Source organism: Eulemur rufifrons, chromosome 7, assembly GCF_041146395.1.
Source record: "Eulemur rufifrons isolate Redbay chromosome 7, OSU_ERuf_1, whole genome shotgun sequence".
In the NCBI taxonomy this organism is placed as follows: Eukaryota; Metazoa; Chordata; class Mammalia; order Primates; family Lemuridae; genus Eulemur; species Eulemur rufifrons.
The window spans coordinates 149,708,001-149,724,788 of NC_090989.1; the positions used below are offsets into that span (position 1 = coordinate 149,708,001).

At 45.0% G+C, this 16,788-nt stretch overlaps 1 protein-coding gene across 1 annotated transcript in view; it reads right to left on the minus strand.

Annotated features, from left to right (window-relative positions):
• LIMD1 (LIM domain containing 1) overlaps positions 1-16,788 on the minus strand; it is a 67,815-nt gene that overhangs the window by 8,683 nt on the left and 42,344 nt on the right. Inside the window, exon 3 of the mRNA XM_069475590.1 lies at positions 1,091-1,158. Coding sequence (XP_069331691.1) covers positions 1,091-1,158 — 68 coding nt within the window. The remainder of the gene's footprint in view (positions 1-1,090; positions 1,159-16,788) is intronic.

The window sequence follows — 16,788 nt, forward strand, 5'->3', positions numbered from 1 at the left end:
CAGAGACGCTGGCCCTGGACCCAGCTCTGTGCCTCACGTTCCTCAGCCCTGAGAGGACAAGGCCAGTTCAGCCAGCGTTTACCTGGCAGCCACTCTGTGCTTGTGCAGGTGCAGAAGCATGTTCTTTCCCCCCAGAGCTCACAGTCAGTGACTGTCTGCAGACACGATGCTCCGAGCTACCGGCCCTGCCAGGGCGAGCCCGGGCATGGTGGCAGCAGAGAGGGGGGTACTCCACTATGGGAGCAGGAGGGACAGGAAGGCTGTCAAGAGATCTGGGCAAAGAAAGGGAGCGAGGCTTGACTGCAAGCAGGGAAACGGCACAAGGTGTGAGACTGCGCAGGCGGCTGGAGGGCAGTCAGGGTCCAGACCTCAGGTCGCTTCCGAGGTGCTCTGTACCTCGCAGACGCTGGGACTGAGCAGCCAGGTTTATGCCATAAAAGGCCTCCTGGCTTAGGCGTGTGGGAGGCTGTTAGGCTAGCCCGGCTGAGCTACGCAAAGGGGAGAACAAAGGCAGACCCCTGGAGGACATGGCGGCACAAGGCTCAATGCCTGGCTGCATTCTGGGAGAGACGGGGAGGAGGTGGGGTCAAGGACAAACCAAGGACACAGTTCTCAGAGGTCAGGACCAAAGGCAAGGGGATGTGTTCTGCTTCAGACAAGCAGTACGTGAGAGGCCAAGAGACAGCTCAGGGGACCTGTCCAGCGGGCAGTGAGAAGCCAGCAGCTGGCCTCAGAGGTGCAGCAGGGCCGGAGCTCAGACCTGGGAGTCACTGGCACATGGATGAGCTTTCGATCCACAGGAGAGGCTGGATGCCCAGGGCGAGCAGTCAGGATGAGGAGAAAGAGCCCAGGTCCTAGTCCAGGGGTCTGAGAGATGGGGAGGAGACAGAACTGGGAGAGTGATGAGAGGACAGGCCGAGGGACCTTACGGCCCCTTCAAAGCGCAAAGCTGTGCAACTGGTCATCTGCCTTAGGAACTCGGGCCACCCCACGCATCGGCAGAAGGAAAGTCAGGGCCCCCCGCGCTGGCCGGGCCTCGCCAGCCTCCTGCCCGACTCTGGCCAAGACAGGCGAGGGGAGAAGGACTCACCAGGAAGTCTTCCTCACAGAACACTTTGCCGTTGACAAAGTAAAAGGCTTTTCCTCTCAGCTTCCGGCCTAAAGAAAAAACACAAAGGCAGTGTAAAAAGAAAAATGTCAATATGCAGTGAAAGAAGAGCAAAAGAAAAGTAAAATCTTTAAGTGGAAATAAGCACACAAAAAGTGCCAACCGTCAGTAACTTTCCAGTTACTAAAAGATGCCGTGGCCCTCGGCGATGCGCAGGCTGGGGCCAGGAGGAAGGTGCCCTGGCAGGTGCTGTTTGGCAGGAAAACCCAAGGGCTGACTTGGAAATCATCCTACGCCCACCTTCTAGAACCTCCTCTCTGCTGAGAAGGCAGCCAGCAAAGCATCTGGGGGCAGGACGGCAGAGAGCCACCCGGGAGTGGGGCGGGGGGTGCCGGCAACAGTCCCCTGCTGTTTCTCTCGGGCAGTTGGGACGTGTTCCCGGGGTGTGCCTGTGACAGACGACCAGGAGAGCCCTAGAAACTGGTGAACTATTATTTTCATATCTTTCTTTCGCCTGAACTACAGAAAACACACATCGTTGGAAGGATGATGTTTTTTGTTTTCTCTCAATCTATTAATAAGTGTGGCAGGAGTGGCAGAAATTCAAAGCACCTGACGCCTTAGATGTAACTTTAGTTCCTACAAGGCTAAGTTATTGACAAGAAAAACCCATTTTAAGAATCCCTTTCGTCTCTTATATAAAAACACAACGGGGCTGCACGCTGAGGCAAGCTGGACTCACGGACTGATGATATTTCCAGGCTCAACACACACCCGGCAGACTCCACGGGAGTTTCAGAGACCGAACGAGTTCTCAGCACTGAGTGAAACCAAGCCCCGTGGGGCCAGGGTCCGCAGCACGAAAGCAAAATCGCCAACGTCACAAACATCAACAGTGCCCGAGATGCAGAGAAATCCACCAGGCAAACACCGACTGCCCTCACCTCCCGTCGCCAAGAGCGGGCACAGCGGCACCACTGGAAGGAGAGGAAGCCATCGATGGAGGCTTGCCTGAGTTCAGAGAGGACCTCGAAAGCGTCAATACAGAGGACAAGCCAGAAAAAAAAAAAATTAACTATAAAACTACAAGAGCAAAAACCTCCAGATGGATGAAAGACCTAAATGTGTAAAACAAAAACCAGTGGAAGAAATCACAGGCCTTTTAAATTTTTATATTATGTTTTGTTTAAAAATGATTTCTGAGGTAAGATATCAAAAGCACATCTTATAAAGATTGATCAACGGGACATTAAAAATCTAAACTTCTGTACAATAAAAAACCAAAAGTGTTGAAAAGCCAAACTGCTCCTCAGCAGGGAGGCAGAGGAGTGAGTCGGGGTGGGGGGGGGTGGGGGGCCGGGCCGTAGCTACAGGCGCGGACGCCCGAGGCTAGGAAGGAATGGAGTAGACTCGACTCTACCTGACTTATCTGGAAGGCCCCGCCCTTCTCCAGGTCTGCTCAGACCCTTCTTTGTGGGGGTGTTTGTTGCTGCCAGATCTAGTGTTGTCTCAGTGTTTCCCCAGCCCTCCTGCCAGTCCCCACAGAACTTTTACTACTCTGCACACATGCTACATTCCTTAAGGACGTAACTAATTTCAAGTCAGCTTCACACTAGGAGGGTTTGGCAGTGGTCTAGAGAGTGCAGTAAATGCCAAGTTGAAGAAAAAAGGAAGGGCAAGCCATGGACCAGAAGATGGCTACAGTACACATAAAATGGTATTAGTACGTGAAACACATGAAGAACGCAAATGAATTAACAAGATAAGTAACCCAACCCAATAGGAAAAATGAGCAAAGGATAGGAAGAGAAAGTACATAGAGGAGAAAACCTGTTAAACCTTGGGCAATAACCAGGTTATTATTAATAACCTGATATCTATAATATAAAGATGTTCCATCTCACCAACAATCAGGATAATACAAATTATTGTATTATCTATCTCCTCACTCCCAGAGATTGGCAAAAATTACTAAGTCTGATAATACCATGCCTTGGAAGGTGCGAGACAATAGGAAACATTTCACACTGGTGGGAGTGTTGACAGCAATGGCCACTTGGGGACAATTTGTCAAGAGCCAATAGAGCTGAAAATCCACATAACCCACAACCTAGTGCTAAGGCTGCCCCTCGAGAAGTTCTTCCAAACATGCACAAGGAGGCACACGTATGGATGCTCACGGCAACACCGTTTACGGAAAAACTAGAAGCATCTTCAGTGTTCACCAGGATAGAAGAATTGATAAATAAAGTGAGGAGGAAACTAGAGTTATATTCAATGACTGTGACACTAGACAGCAGCCGAAATGAAAGGACTAGATACGTATCATTATTGACTGAATTGAACACACTGGTGTGCAAATAAGGCAGACATCAATACAACCGTATAACGTGTAAGTTCAAGTGCACACACACAAAGTAGCACTATGTTTTGCTGGCAGTTGTATGTGTGGTGCAGTAGGAAAATGGGGAGTGGAAGGAGCCAGACTCAATTCACAGCAGCAGCTGCCCTCAGGAAGGGAGGGATCAGGTTGGGAGAGGAACCAAGATGGTTCCAACTCATCTACAATATTTCATTTCCTTTATAAAAAATAACCAAAATTACAGTCTAAAAATGTCTGTGCACTCTGAGTGGTGGCTAAATAAGGGTTATTTCCTGTAGTTTTAAAAATACACATGTGCACACACACACACCCCACTTTAGGTGAAACACAAAGAAAAACTAGAGCAAACATCTGCACTATGTGACAGAAAAGGACTTAATTCCAATATGCAAATAACTCAATTAACAGCCCTATATAAAACATGGGGAAAGAAGGGGAAAAGACAAACCACAAAAGGAGTATGAATGATTAGCAACTATAAAAGAACATCATGAGCTTTCCTCATGATTTAAATAAGACTGCAAGTCAAAAATAACACACTATGCTTCGCCTGTTAGACTGGCAAAGGGGGGTGAGAATAACCCCCGCGTCAGTAATGACACAGACAGACACACTTGCTCACACGCCGTGGGGGACAATAGAAACTGGAACAAGTTTGTAGAAAAGAAATTTGGTATTAATTGTCAACAGAACTTAGAAAGTACAGAATTCTTTTTTCCTCCTTTTTCCCAAAAATTCTACTTCAGGAATTTATCCTAGGGGAATCATCCAAGTTAGATTGTTTAAAGGATTCTCATCTCAGCATTGTCTGTAATAGCTTGACAAAAGTGAGCGTCAATCGATGTCTAATTCTTATTAAATAAATGATGGCATATATATGTATTGAAATACTATGTAGCCATAAAAAGACTGTGTTTTCAAAAAAAGATTAAATTATGTGGGAAAAGATTTGAAAGACTTTTAAAGAGGGTATACACACATGCGTGTGTATGTTACAGTTATGGATATACATATGTATGACTGCAAAATTATACATACGTTCATACACATAGGATGTATACCAAATTTTAATAGTCATCTTTGAGAGTAGGAAATAGGTGACTTTTAATTATATTTTTTCTTGCAATGACTATACATTTTTTATAAACTGAAACAAATTCTAATGGAGTGAAAGGACAATGGAGCATATGAAAAGGCCCCCCTCTTTAGCTCTCCAAAGCTTCTCTCTTGTCCTTCCCGCAAAGTCACTGTCACCCTCTCTTCAAGAAGGTCCCCATCCCTGAGCCTTCACAAGTATTTCCTGACTCTGCTGAATGAGGGTAACAGAAATGATTGTCTACAGCTCAATGATTTCAGGGCTCACCAACAGAACCCCCTCGACAGCCAATGGAAAGTAATTTTAATTATTTTACTTAATCTTCCCCCTCTATAAAAGGACTCTGAAGACTTAAAGTCTTAGAAAAGAAAATGAGAACTTACTGGAGTCTCCTTTCCACATTTTGCCCCCATTAGACACCTCCCTGAGTGAGAGCTGACACCTCCCTCAAATCCCTCCCCAGGAGCAAGGTGACAAGGACACAAATAGCCCACCTAAGAGGAGCTGCTCAACCAGAAAGCAAAACAATTCACACAGTCTAATCACAGGTAAAGTCCAAGTCCAGCCCCGTGGGGCAGCTCCACTGGTTCGCAGCTTCCCTTCCTGGACTGCCTGCGGGTTAAACCCATTTCTGATGGGCGGAAAGGACGCGGGCTGCAGCTGCTGCTGCGGCCACTAGAGGGAGGCAGGCGGCGCCGGGAACCGGCACGAGACAGCCTGGAGACAGGTGGGGCTTCCACGCACGCGCAGAGAACACCGGCTCTAGTCCCAGGAACTGGCTCTAGGCAGTGCCAAGGAATCTTGAGCTGAAAACCAATTTTTTTTTTTTTTTAACAGAGGAACGATTACCTCTATTCTAAAAATTAGAGAGGGAGATCATTTAAACAACTAAAGGCACTGAACCTTCTAGTATTCTAAGAAACAAATTAAGAGCTTTTTTACCTATGAAATCAACAGATGTTTAAGTGTTTGTGATTGCTGTCACTGCCTATTTCCATAAGCTACCGATGACAGAGTAACATGATAAACTGGCCCTGGAGGGAAAACTTTAAAATGCTTATCTCTGACTCAATGGGGTTATCTGGGACTTAGGTTTTGGGAAAGAATAAAAAAATGTAAGTATTTACTTAGATCCAAATTGGCAGTCTTAGAGGAATGATGACATATAACAGTACTTCTAAATGATGAAAATGCTATGTATCCATTCAAAATGCCATTTAGTGTTTTAGTGATATTGGAAAATGCTTATACTACAAAAGGATACTCAGAATATACTGGTAAGTGAAAAAAGCAAGCTAGACAGTGGTTTTTTTGTGTTTGTTTGTTTTTTTAACTGAGACAAGGTCTCACTCTGTTGCCCAGTCTGGAGTACAGTGGCATCATCGTAGCTCACTACAACTTCCAACTCCTGGGCTCAAATCATCTTCCTGCCTCAGCCTCCCGAGTAGCTGGGACTACAGGTACACACCACCATGCCGCACTAATTTATTTTTTGTAGAGACGAGGTCTCGCTGTTGCACAGGCTAATCTCAAACTCCTGGCCTCAAGCGATCCGACCGCCTCAGCCTCCCAAAGTGGTAGGATTAGAGGTATGAGCCACCATCCCAGCCTAGGCAGTGTATTTATACTACAATTCCATTTCAGTAATTTACACACACATACACACAACTGATACGCAAAAAGGAAAAAATGAATAGTGGTTAGCACTGGTAGGAATATAACAGGGAAATTTCACTTTCTATTTTACATACTTCAATATTTAAAATTTTCTTTCTAGATTAGGTACAGTGATAGATGGTACTAGAGAGAAAGTTTACTTTTTTCCTTCATATATTTTTATATTAAATTTTTCAGAATCATTTCTATTATAATGAATGCTTTTAATTTTAAGAGAAAACCCTTATAATGTGAAAAGTAAGAAAGCAAGATTTAAAAATTATGTATCTCAACTATGTAAAGAAGACATTCAAAGAGAAAAGACTGGAAAGGAAACCTGCCCATGAGCGACAGTGCTTCTGAGTGGACGTACATGGCATCTGCATGGAGGGGGTGATTTGCTACTTTACACTTTCCCACACTTCCCCAAACATTTAACAATGAGCAAGTATTACTTTGATCGTTGTTTTAAAAACTGTGCAGCTGGCTAGACCAATCCTCTTACTGCCAGCCCAGCCTGCACAAGTGAGAAGTCCCCTGTCCAGACACCAGAGGCCAGGAGAGGGGCTTAGATGCTACATCTGATTTTCCTTTATTCCAAAATAAAATAAATTAAGGACTTTTCCAGAGACCCAAATGGGTGGTGCTTAGTCTGCTCTGAAGGACTCAAACTTCAGTTTCCACTTCAGTTTTGAAAGACCACCTGAGTTTAGAAATGACACCACATTCAAATTTATTTGTTTGCATTTTGTCAGAGTGGGAGAAAAAAACCAACATCTGTTAATTATCTTCTATGGTCAGGTACTATGTTTAGAGCTTTCATATATTTTTGAAAATGCTTTCTAACCTTGCCTCCCATGTTCTTACAGCATTAGCCTCCTTTCTGTCCCTGTAATGCCACATGCCTTTTACAGAGACATCCACAAAGTCATTTCCTGCTCATCACCTACTTTAGGTTTCAGCAAACATCAGAAGGGTTTGCCAAAGAGTTAGGCAGAAATAAAACACATCATGTATCTATATTATGGAGCAGTGCAAGGATGCAGGAACTGATTGTTCTTGGGAACCAGAAGACATCACACCCCAGGATCACTCCTAACTTTCTGGGTTTCCTTTCCTCTTTGTTAAAAACATGATACTCCTGAGCTAAACAGTATCATCTTCATTTTGATAACATGAGGAAATCAAGGCTCAGAGAGGCTCACCAAGGTGGTAAGTGGGCAGGATGGGAACCCAGGCCTGTCTTACTCCGAAGTCTATGCTTGTTCCATTGCGCAGTAATTTAAAGCTTGTGGAACACACACCTATATGTAGAATCCAGTTTCTCTCTTCCTGTCAGGGAATGGACTAGGGAATTTTCATTATTTAAAGCACTTTCTATGTACTGGGCCCTTTATCTACATCATATCTCACTTAAGTATCACGGACAATTCTGTAAAAGTTCCTTGTGATGACACACATTTGGACATAACTTGGTTTGTGACTGGCTCCCATCTTCCTCGTGGTGACAGACTAAATTCATGTCTTCCTGGGAGAAAGGGGGACACGGAGGGAGGGTGAGGCCAGGCAGAAAACAGGAAGCAACCTGGTCTTGAGAAGCAGGAGGCAGAGAGAAGGTATTCTCCAGGCTGAACTACTCCAGATCTGGCCAATGAAACAGACATCAAATAACACGGAAATTCCTGGAATCACTGCTCTTGCCCAGAAAGTTCAATCAAGTGCAGGATCCAGAACAGTCCTCATTGACATTTAGGCTAGAGCACTCACCCACCACTAGGTGGCACCAAAGCACAGCCAGAACCAGGACCAGGACAGATTAGGATGGCACAACCAGATCCAAGCTGGCCAGCCCTGGGGGCTGCCCTGGGTCGTTTCACTGGTCTTGCAGTAGTGTGCCCTGTACTTTAGGCAGTTCAACCTCACTTACCACATTATAGTGACATTTTACTGAATCTTCATTTTGCCAATAGAGAAACAAAAGCTAAAGAGGTCAGTCAAACTTATCTATGCAGCTAATAGTAAGTAGAAGAGTTAGGATTCAAACCCAAGTCTTTTTGGTACAAAGTCCACACTTTCCACTATCTCACTTATTGTCTGTTCCAAAAGGAATCTCTCTCAGGCTAGGAGGAATGTCTTAGTCAGTTTGGGCTGCTAGAAAAAAATAACCATAAATTGGGTGGCTTAAGCAATAAACATTTATTTCTCACAGTTCTGGAAGTTAGAAGTCCACAATCAGGGTGGCAGAAGGGTCAGGTTCTTGGCGAGGACCCTCTTCCTGGCTTACGGATGGCTGTGTTCTTGCTGTGTCCTCACATGGCGGAAAGAGAACCTGGCCTTTTCTTATAAGAGCACTGATCCCATTCATGCGAGCTCCACCCTCATAACCTGATCACCTCTCACAGACGCCACCTCCAAATACCATCACACTGGGATTAGGGTGTCAACACAGGAATTTCCAAATAGGTTTCAAATATAAACATTTGGCTGTTGCGGGGAAGAAGATGGATTTATTGGCATTGCCAGTCAAACCTCACTCTACCCCCTTGAATGGGGACAAATTTCACTGTCCGCACTCACTGTAATGGCAGCACATACTTAGAGGTGTGACAGCAAGGAGCCGGCTGTGGCTGTGATGGACCTAACACAGACAGAGGACAAAATGGAATGGCTACGGGGAAAACTCCAAAAAGTCAGGCCAGTGGTTCTCCAACCTTGGCATGCTTCAGAACCACCTGGTGGTTTTGTTAAAACACAGATTTCTGGGCCTCATCCCCAGAGTTTCTGATTTAGTAGGTCTGGGAAGGGGCCTGAGAATCTGCATTTCTAGTAAGCTCCCAAGTGATGCTAATGGTGCTAATCCAGGGACCACATTTTTGAGAACCACTCAGTTAGACTATGCCTCAGGCTTGTCTCTGACCCAGCATTGCCATTTGATGCAATCCATCTTGGTCAAAAGCACTAAAATCTGGGCCACCCCTGGATAATTAGCATCAAACATAAAAATGTTGGGGTGGGAGTGTCAGTGTTCCATCTTTAAGATTCTAGTTTCAGAATCCTCCTGCTTCCAGCAGAGGAATTCCCCTCACCAGGAAATAGCTGGTGATAGTCACACTAAACACACATTAAATAAATAGTTTTTACAGTTTTGGAATATAGTAAAGTTGCTCTTTCCTATAACAACCGTAGTTTATAAAATATTGACTGATAAATGTGCAGGCTCTAGAGGATCCACTCCAAAAAGATACGTCCCTTAAATGCAGTGAATGAATATTTTATATTTGTCTTCAGGGCACCTTCGGTTGAAAAGAGAAAAATGTATCTGATAATGCCAGCGTAGTTTAACAAAGGAAACAGCAGTTGAGGATGTCACACAGAGGCCAGCCATTTAACCTGACAAAGCTAAACTTGCAATAAAATTCACCATTCTACCCTCTAAAATAAAAATGAGTTATAAACTATTCTGGAAAAGCAATTGGTTCTTAGCTGTAAAACTCCACCACAAATTTCAGTTCCAAAATACCTCCCTGAAAAATAAAAATGCAAGGTTTCCCAACAAAGAGAATGCCTGAGAAAAGAAAGTCAAAATTAGTGATCATTTGGATTGTTTTTATTGTACTGTCCCAGTTAGTAACTTCTACCTGTGCAGTCCAAAGAGGTGACCTGTCGCATGTGGCTATTTATATGCAAATTTAAATTAATTAAAATAACATTAAAAATTAAGTTCCAGTACTTGAACAAGTATATCTCAAGTACTCAGTAGCCACTCGTGACTAGGGCAGCTATAGAAAGAACATTTGCATCACTGCACAAAATTCTACCTGATCTATTTCTTCAAACAGCTCTTTCCAGAACAGGTTAACTCATAAAAGGTACTGCTATTAATAATAAAGCAACCAAACAGGCTCTGCTCAAACGAAACAGAGATCCAACTTGTATTTCGCAGGCTCACCCAGCCTCAGGAAGCCAAGGAACCAGGCGGAAAGCAGGGAAGTGGAAAAGCACTCAGGCGTGGGGGCCAGCCTTGCCCTCACCACTTCCCAGAAGCGAGCACTTGGCTGTCACCTACCTTCCTCGGTAGGTGGTGGTCCTGGGAGGATAAAGCTGGGCCCACCGTGGGGAACCCGGCACGGAGCAGGCTCAGACCAGGTATGGCATGCGTCTCTGTAGTCCGGATCCCCTCATGACCTTCCGTTTCCTCAAATGAAACCTACGGGAGCTAAGAATAACATCCACCACCATCTCCCCCTTTGTTCAAATCTTCCTCACCGCTACTTCCTTCTCAGTTTATCTGCGGTAAAGGCTGGGTTTGGGGGTTGTTTTTAATTGCCAGATGTATTCTCTTGTAAAGTATCATAATATAGAACAATGAAACATAAAAATCCAAGCCCCAACTGTAGTTATTATTCAATTCAATTGACACAAAGTCACTCTGTCAAACTGTTATAAAAGTTTCCAAACATTCTCAACTTCTGTGCTCATCTCTGTGGGGGACAGCCCCAGTCTGAGGGCCACGCTATGAGTAGCACTGCCACACACTCCAATTCTCTTTTCATTTGCCACTCCCTTTTTTTTGTTTTGTTTTACAGTTCTATAGATCTATTCTGTTTTTGTTTTACATTCCCACTATTCCAGGCCTTTATCGTCTGCATCAGAAAAGAGAACAGTGCACAGATAGAAAACCCAGAGATGTGCAAAGGGTCTCCTTTTTATGTTCGGCATTGTGCTGATCAGCTCATGCCTGTAAGGAAACTAACCAAAATCAGGGGACAAACATCTGAAAGATTAGCGAGAACAGTGTCTGGTGTTCGCAAGGGCTGGAAACAGTGCCTTTTCCCACCAGCCTTGAGAGTGAGGAATTGGAGAGGCCCTAGACTGAGCTCTGTTTTGAACTCATCTAACAAATCATAAAAGCAAGACTGAAAAGAATTGCTGTTTCCAAATAATTTAACTGTATGCCAGAACAAAGCACAGAAGATTTAAAGAATACAAAATATCCCGGACTCCATAAGGTAAAACTTACAATGTCTGGCATCCAGTCCAAGATTAATAGACATGCAAAGAGGCAGGAAAACACAACCCATAGTGAAGAGAATAATCCATCCATGGAAATCAGCCCAGATCTGACAGATACTAAAATTAGCAGAGAAGGACATTAAAAGTTATTGTTACTGTATTCCATATGTCTAAAAAGTCAAAGAGCAACGTGGAAGGTATTAAAAAGGCCCAAATTGAACTGCTAGAGATGGAAACTAAAATGTCTGAGATGAAAAACACATTGGATGGAATTAATGGCAGATTATACACTGCAGGACAAAAGATTAGTGAATTCAAAGACACAGCAATAGAAAATGTTCAAAATGAAACAAGAGGAGAATAATCTTAAAAATAATGAAAAGAGCAAAATGAGCTGTAGGACAACTTCAAGATGCCTAAGATAGGGGTAATCAGAGTCTCTGAAGTGGGAAGCTTGGGGTGGCCATAAAATGTTAAGAAATAATGGCCCAAAACATTCTAGATTAGATGAAGACTACAAACCCACAGATCCAAGAAGTTCAACAAACCCCCGAGCACAAGAAACATGAAAAGTACACCAAGGGGCATCATAATCAAACTTCTCAAAATCAATGATAAAGAGAAAATCTTAAAAGCTGCCAGAGAAAAAAAGACATATCACATATAGAGAAACAGAGATAAAGATAACATCAAATTTCTCACTGAAAATAAAACCAGCAAGAAAACAGTAAAACATCTTTAAAGAACTCAGAGAAAAAAACTACTGACCTAGAATTCTGTACCCAGCAGAAAACCTTTTAAAACCAACGTGAAATAAAGATGAATTCATACAAAAGTTGAAAGAATTTGTCACTAGAGCAGCATTGAAAAAAAAGTTAAAGAAAGTTCTTCAAGCAGAAGGAAAATGGTACCAGATGAAAACTGAATCTAAACAAAACAATGAAGAGGACCAGAAATGGTAACTGCATGAACAAATAAGATTTTTTTATTAGTTAAATCTCTTCAAAACTCTTAGAAGAAAACATGGGCTTGAATCTTCATGGCCTTGGGTTAGGCAATGTTTTCTTACCTAAGGCACCCAAAACACAAGCAACAAAAGAAAAAAGTAGATAAATTATACTGCCTCAAAGTTTAAAACTTTTGTGTTGTAGATAATACCATCAAGGAAGTGAAATGACAGTCCACAGAATGAGGGAAAATATTTGCAAATCATACATCTGATATGGGACTTATGTGCTAAATATATAAAGAACTATTAAAACTCAATGATAAAAAGATAAATAATCCAATTAAAAATGGGGAAAGGATTAAAAAGACATTTTCCCAAATAAGACATACAAATGGCCAATAATCCTATGAATAGATGCTCAACATCATTAGTCATCAGGAAAATGCAAATCAAAACCATATCGAGGCCGGGCGCGGTGGCTCACGCCTGTAATCCTAGCTCTCTGGGAGGCCGAGGTGGGCGGATCGTTTGAGCTCAGGAGTTCAAGACCAGCCTGAGCAAGAGCGAGACCCCATCTCTACTAAAAAATAGAAAGAAATTATATGGACAGCTAAAAATATATATAGAAAAAATTAGCCGGGCATGGTGGCGCATGCTTGTAGTCCCAGCTACTCGGGAGGCTGAGACAGGAGGATCACTTGAGCCCAGGAGTTTGAGGTTGCTGTGAGCTAGGCTGACGCCACGGCACTCACTCTAGCCTGGGCAACAGAGTGAGACTCTGTCTCAAAAAAAAAAAAAAAAAAAAAAAACCATATCGAGATTCAACTTCACACCCAATATAATAGCTAGAATCAAAGAGTTGGATAAGCACAAGTATTCGCAAGGATGTAGAGATACTGGAACCCTCCTACACTGTTGGAAGGAATATAAAATGTACAGATTCTTTGAAAAACAGGTCCTCAAAAAGTTAAACATAGAGTTACCACATGACCCAGCAATTTCACTTACGACATCTACCCAGAGAACTGAAAAGATGTGTTCACATAAAAACTTGTATAAGAATGTTCATAGCAGCATTATTTATGATAGCCAAGAAGTGAAAATAAGTGTCCATCAACTGCTGAATGGATGAACAAAATGCAGTATATCAATACAATGGAATATTCAGCCATGAAAAGGAAGTACTGACACATGCTACAACATGGATGAACCTAGAACATATGCCAAGTGAAAGAAGACAGACACAAAAGATCACATATTATATGATTCCATTTATATGAAATGTCCACAACAAGCGAATCTATAGAGACAGAACAGAAATTAGTGGTTGCTTAGGGCTGGGGGAAGAGAATGGGAGCTGATGGGTAAGTTCCACCTTTATTTATTCCAACATATATTCTATACCCAGAATTATACTTAAGGTGCTAAAGGGTGGCAGAAGAGTAAATCATGATGAGTTAAACACTGTCCCTATTCTCCTGAAACTGACCATCTAGGAGGAGACAGCGATCCCTGCAAACAATTTCAATCTAATCATAATTTAAAACACCATAAGAAGGCACATAAGGTATATGTGGGACCCAAGATCACAGGGGCCACGGTGGAGGTCACTGACTGATGGCGGGGGGTGGGGGGTGCTATTTACCCAGGTGGTGACAAAGGGTGGGGGAGGCCAGGCACAGGGGTAGGAAAGGGCATGTGATGTTCAGTGTGGCCAGGCGTTTCGGGAAGAAAGAAGACAGGAAAGGAGTCAGAACTAGTCTAAGGAACGTGTTAAACTTCAAGCGAAGGAACTGGACTATGATGCTGAAGCGAGTCTGAGCTGGGGAGTGGGCTCCTCAAGGCTGTGCTGGAGACCAGTGTGGATGGAAGGACAGGTAGCAGGGAAGCACACAGGACCACAGACCAGGTAGGGGATAACAGCAGACCCACACAAAAGACAGAGAGGGCCTGCCCAAAGCAGGGCTTCTGGGGCCCTGCCGGCAGCCAGTGCCACCAATGGTGACCACTGCAGGGACACTGGTAGTGTGCAGAGGCATGGCTGTCACCACGGCCCTTCCCTGTGGTCAGGGCCTGCACCTGCTGGCCTGGCGTTGGATTTGCTAGACTCGCAGCCTGGTCAGTGCCCTGGAAGAGCATCTGGTCCTTGAAAACCTGGCCACAGGAGCCACACAAGCCTTAGTACCCCTGCAGAGAATGCGGCAGCTCCCATGGTAAGAGTTCTCTCTCCCATTAAACTGTAACTGCCAGGAAGGTCATGTTGGTTTTGAGTCATCCAGTCAACAGGATCTTATGCAGCAGACGGTTATGAAGACTATGGAGCAATGAGCGACAACACATGCGACACAGCTCTAAATGGAAAAGCAGGACATAAAACAAACATACACCATGATGCCGACCAGGCAAAAACAATACCTGTGTGGGTACAGCACATTTTTTTGTTTAAGAAGGAGTCTTGCTCTGTTGTCCTGGGTAGAGTGCAGTGGTGTCATCATAGCTCACAGCAACCTCAGACTCCTGGGCTCCAGCAATCCTCCTGCCCCAGTCTCTCGAGTAGCTGGGACTACGTGGAGCCACCACAGCCTAAGTTTTTCTATTTTGGGTTGAGGGGCGGGGGGCTCTCACTCTTGCTCAGGCTGGTCTCGAACTCCTGACCTCAAGCAATCCTCCTGCCTTGGCCTCCCAGAGTGCAAGGATTACAGACGTAAGACACCCTGACTGGGCTTGTTTGTTTTCTTTTGGCATTGAGTTTTAGGTAATTTTCTTCTCCCATGTGTATTTTTTGCAATCTGACTATACTGACTTTGTGACGTATAAAATATAAAAAATAAAAGCTTCACTGATAATTTCTTACCAATAAGTGAACTCTGGTCAAAAAGATTTAGGAACTAGAGACTTTACATGCACTGTCCAATATAGTAGCCACTAGCCACATATAGCTATTTAAACTTTCATTAAAACAAAATTAAAAATGCAGTTCCTCAGCCACACCAGCTACATTCGGGTGCGATTCGGTGGCAGTGGCTGCTGAATTGGACGGTGCGGGTCTAGAGTGCAGGAGAGAGGCCTGAGGGCTGAAGTCCAAACAAGGCTGAAAGGAGTCGGCAGTGGGGCCAAGTGCAAGGCCACGGACAGGCTCCCAGCAGACCGCGCCGAACCCCAGGATGCCCATCATGGTGAGCAGATCTTGGGAATCGGGATTTCCGCAGGGGGAGGCAGGAGTCTGACTGTGACTGACGCACAAAGGGTGAAAACCGTGGAAGCGGTGGCAAGCACACGTGCTGTGGGTCACCCGCACCTGAATGTGAACCCCATTTCCCCACACACTGGCTATGCGAGTGCCGAGACCCCACGTCCTCTTTTGTAAAATGAGTACGGGTGGGGGGCAAGCGAGGGGCATGAGAAAACAGAGCAAACAAATGCTCCGCAAACAGCGGCTCATGACAACGGGCATTCCAGGCACAGACGGGAAACTGAGTGCGAACAAAACTGTCCGTGAAAGGAGACAAGAGAAGGCAGGAAAGAGGGGAGGAAAAGGAGAGAAGGAAGCAGAAGGGCCAGAGCGAGGCAGAAATCCACGTGTGAGACAGATGGAGGGAGGGATGCTCCCGGCAAGGCGCAAGCGCCGAGGAGACCTGAGGAGTGCCCACGAGGCTGGCAGAGCGCTCAGCTCCAAACCGGCGTTCTGCTCCGAGACGAGGCAGCAGGTGCAACAGCGTCACGCTAACTGGAGTGTGGCGCCCGGTGTATCAGCACTCTTCATTCTCCTCTTAGAGTTGCGGAGACGGGACACCCTGGGCACCACCAGGCATCACCCTGGGTCAGGGATTACCGAGGGGGAAAAGGTGTGTGCGCAAAGGTGCTGGGAATGCAGACGTGGCCATATAAGCGTGTAGGTTACACCAAAGTTACCCTCTACAATGTGTTGCAACCGCACCCCACCCCAGGCTCTACTCATGGGATAGAACGAGGACTCTGATGCTCTCCCACCGTCAGGGACTTCATGGCCTTTGATTGGACCAACAATGTTTGACCTGGGAAGCCAAGTCTGGTCTCAATCCCAGTGCACCGGCAGAACTGGGTTTGGCAGAGACAGACACGAGACGCTTTGATGACACACCAAGTAAGAGTGGCCCTCTGCTCTCTTCCGACCTGTGGCCCTTCACCCAGCTCCAGTCTATTTTAGTTGTTTCCTGAGCTCCCCCTCGCCCACTGATTTCCTTTAGTATCTGCCTACTCTTCCTTTCTCACATTCTTGGTCTTCGGCTTTTTCCTTAGATCCGGCTGACTCACTCGACTCACACATAAACACCGAATGCGAGACGAAATACTGGGACAACTCAGCGGCTCGGGAATGCAGGGATCAGAGCCTTGGGGAACAAACCTCCAATCAAAGCCCTTGGTCCATGCCTCTCCTCTGGGTGTACCCCGCTACTGAGTTCTGTCTCCCCATTCCCTGTCCCAGGCCACTCTCCTGTGGGTAGCCCCCAACCCCATATTTGCTGTCACACAACCCGGAGGCAGCAGCTGAACCCAAAAAGTCCAAGCAGGATCCCACGCCCAGAGGTTCCTGTCTTTGGCAA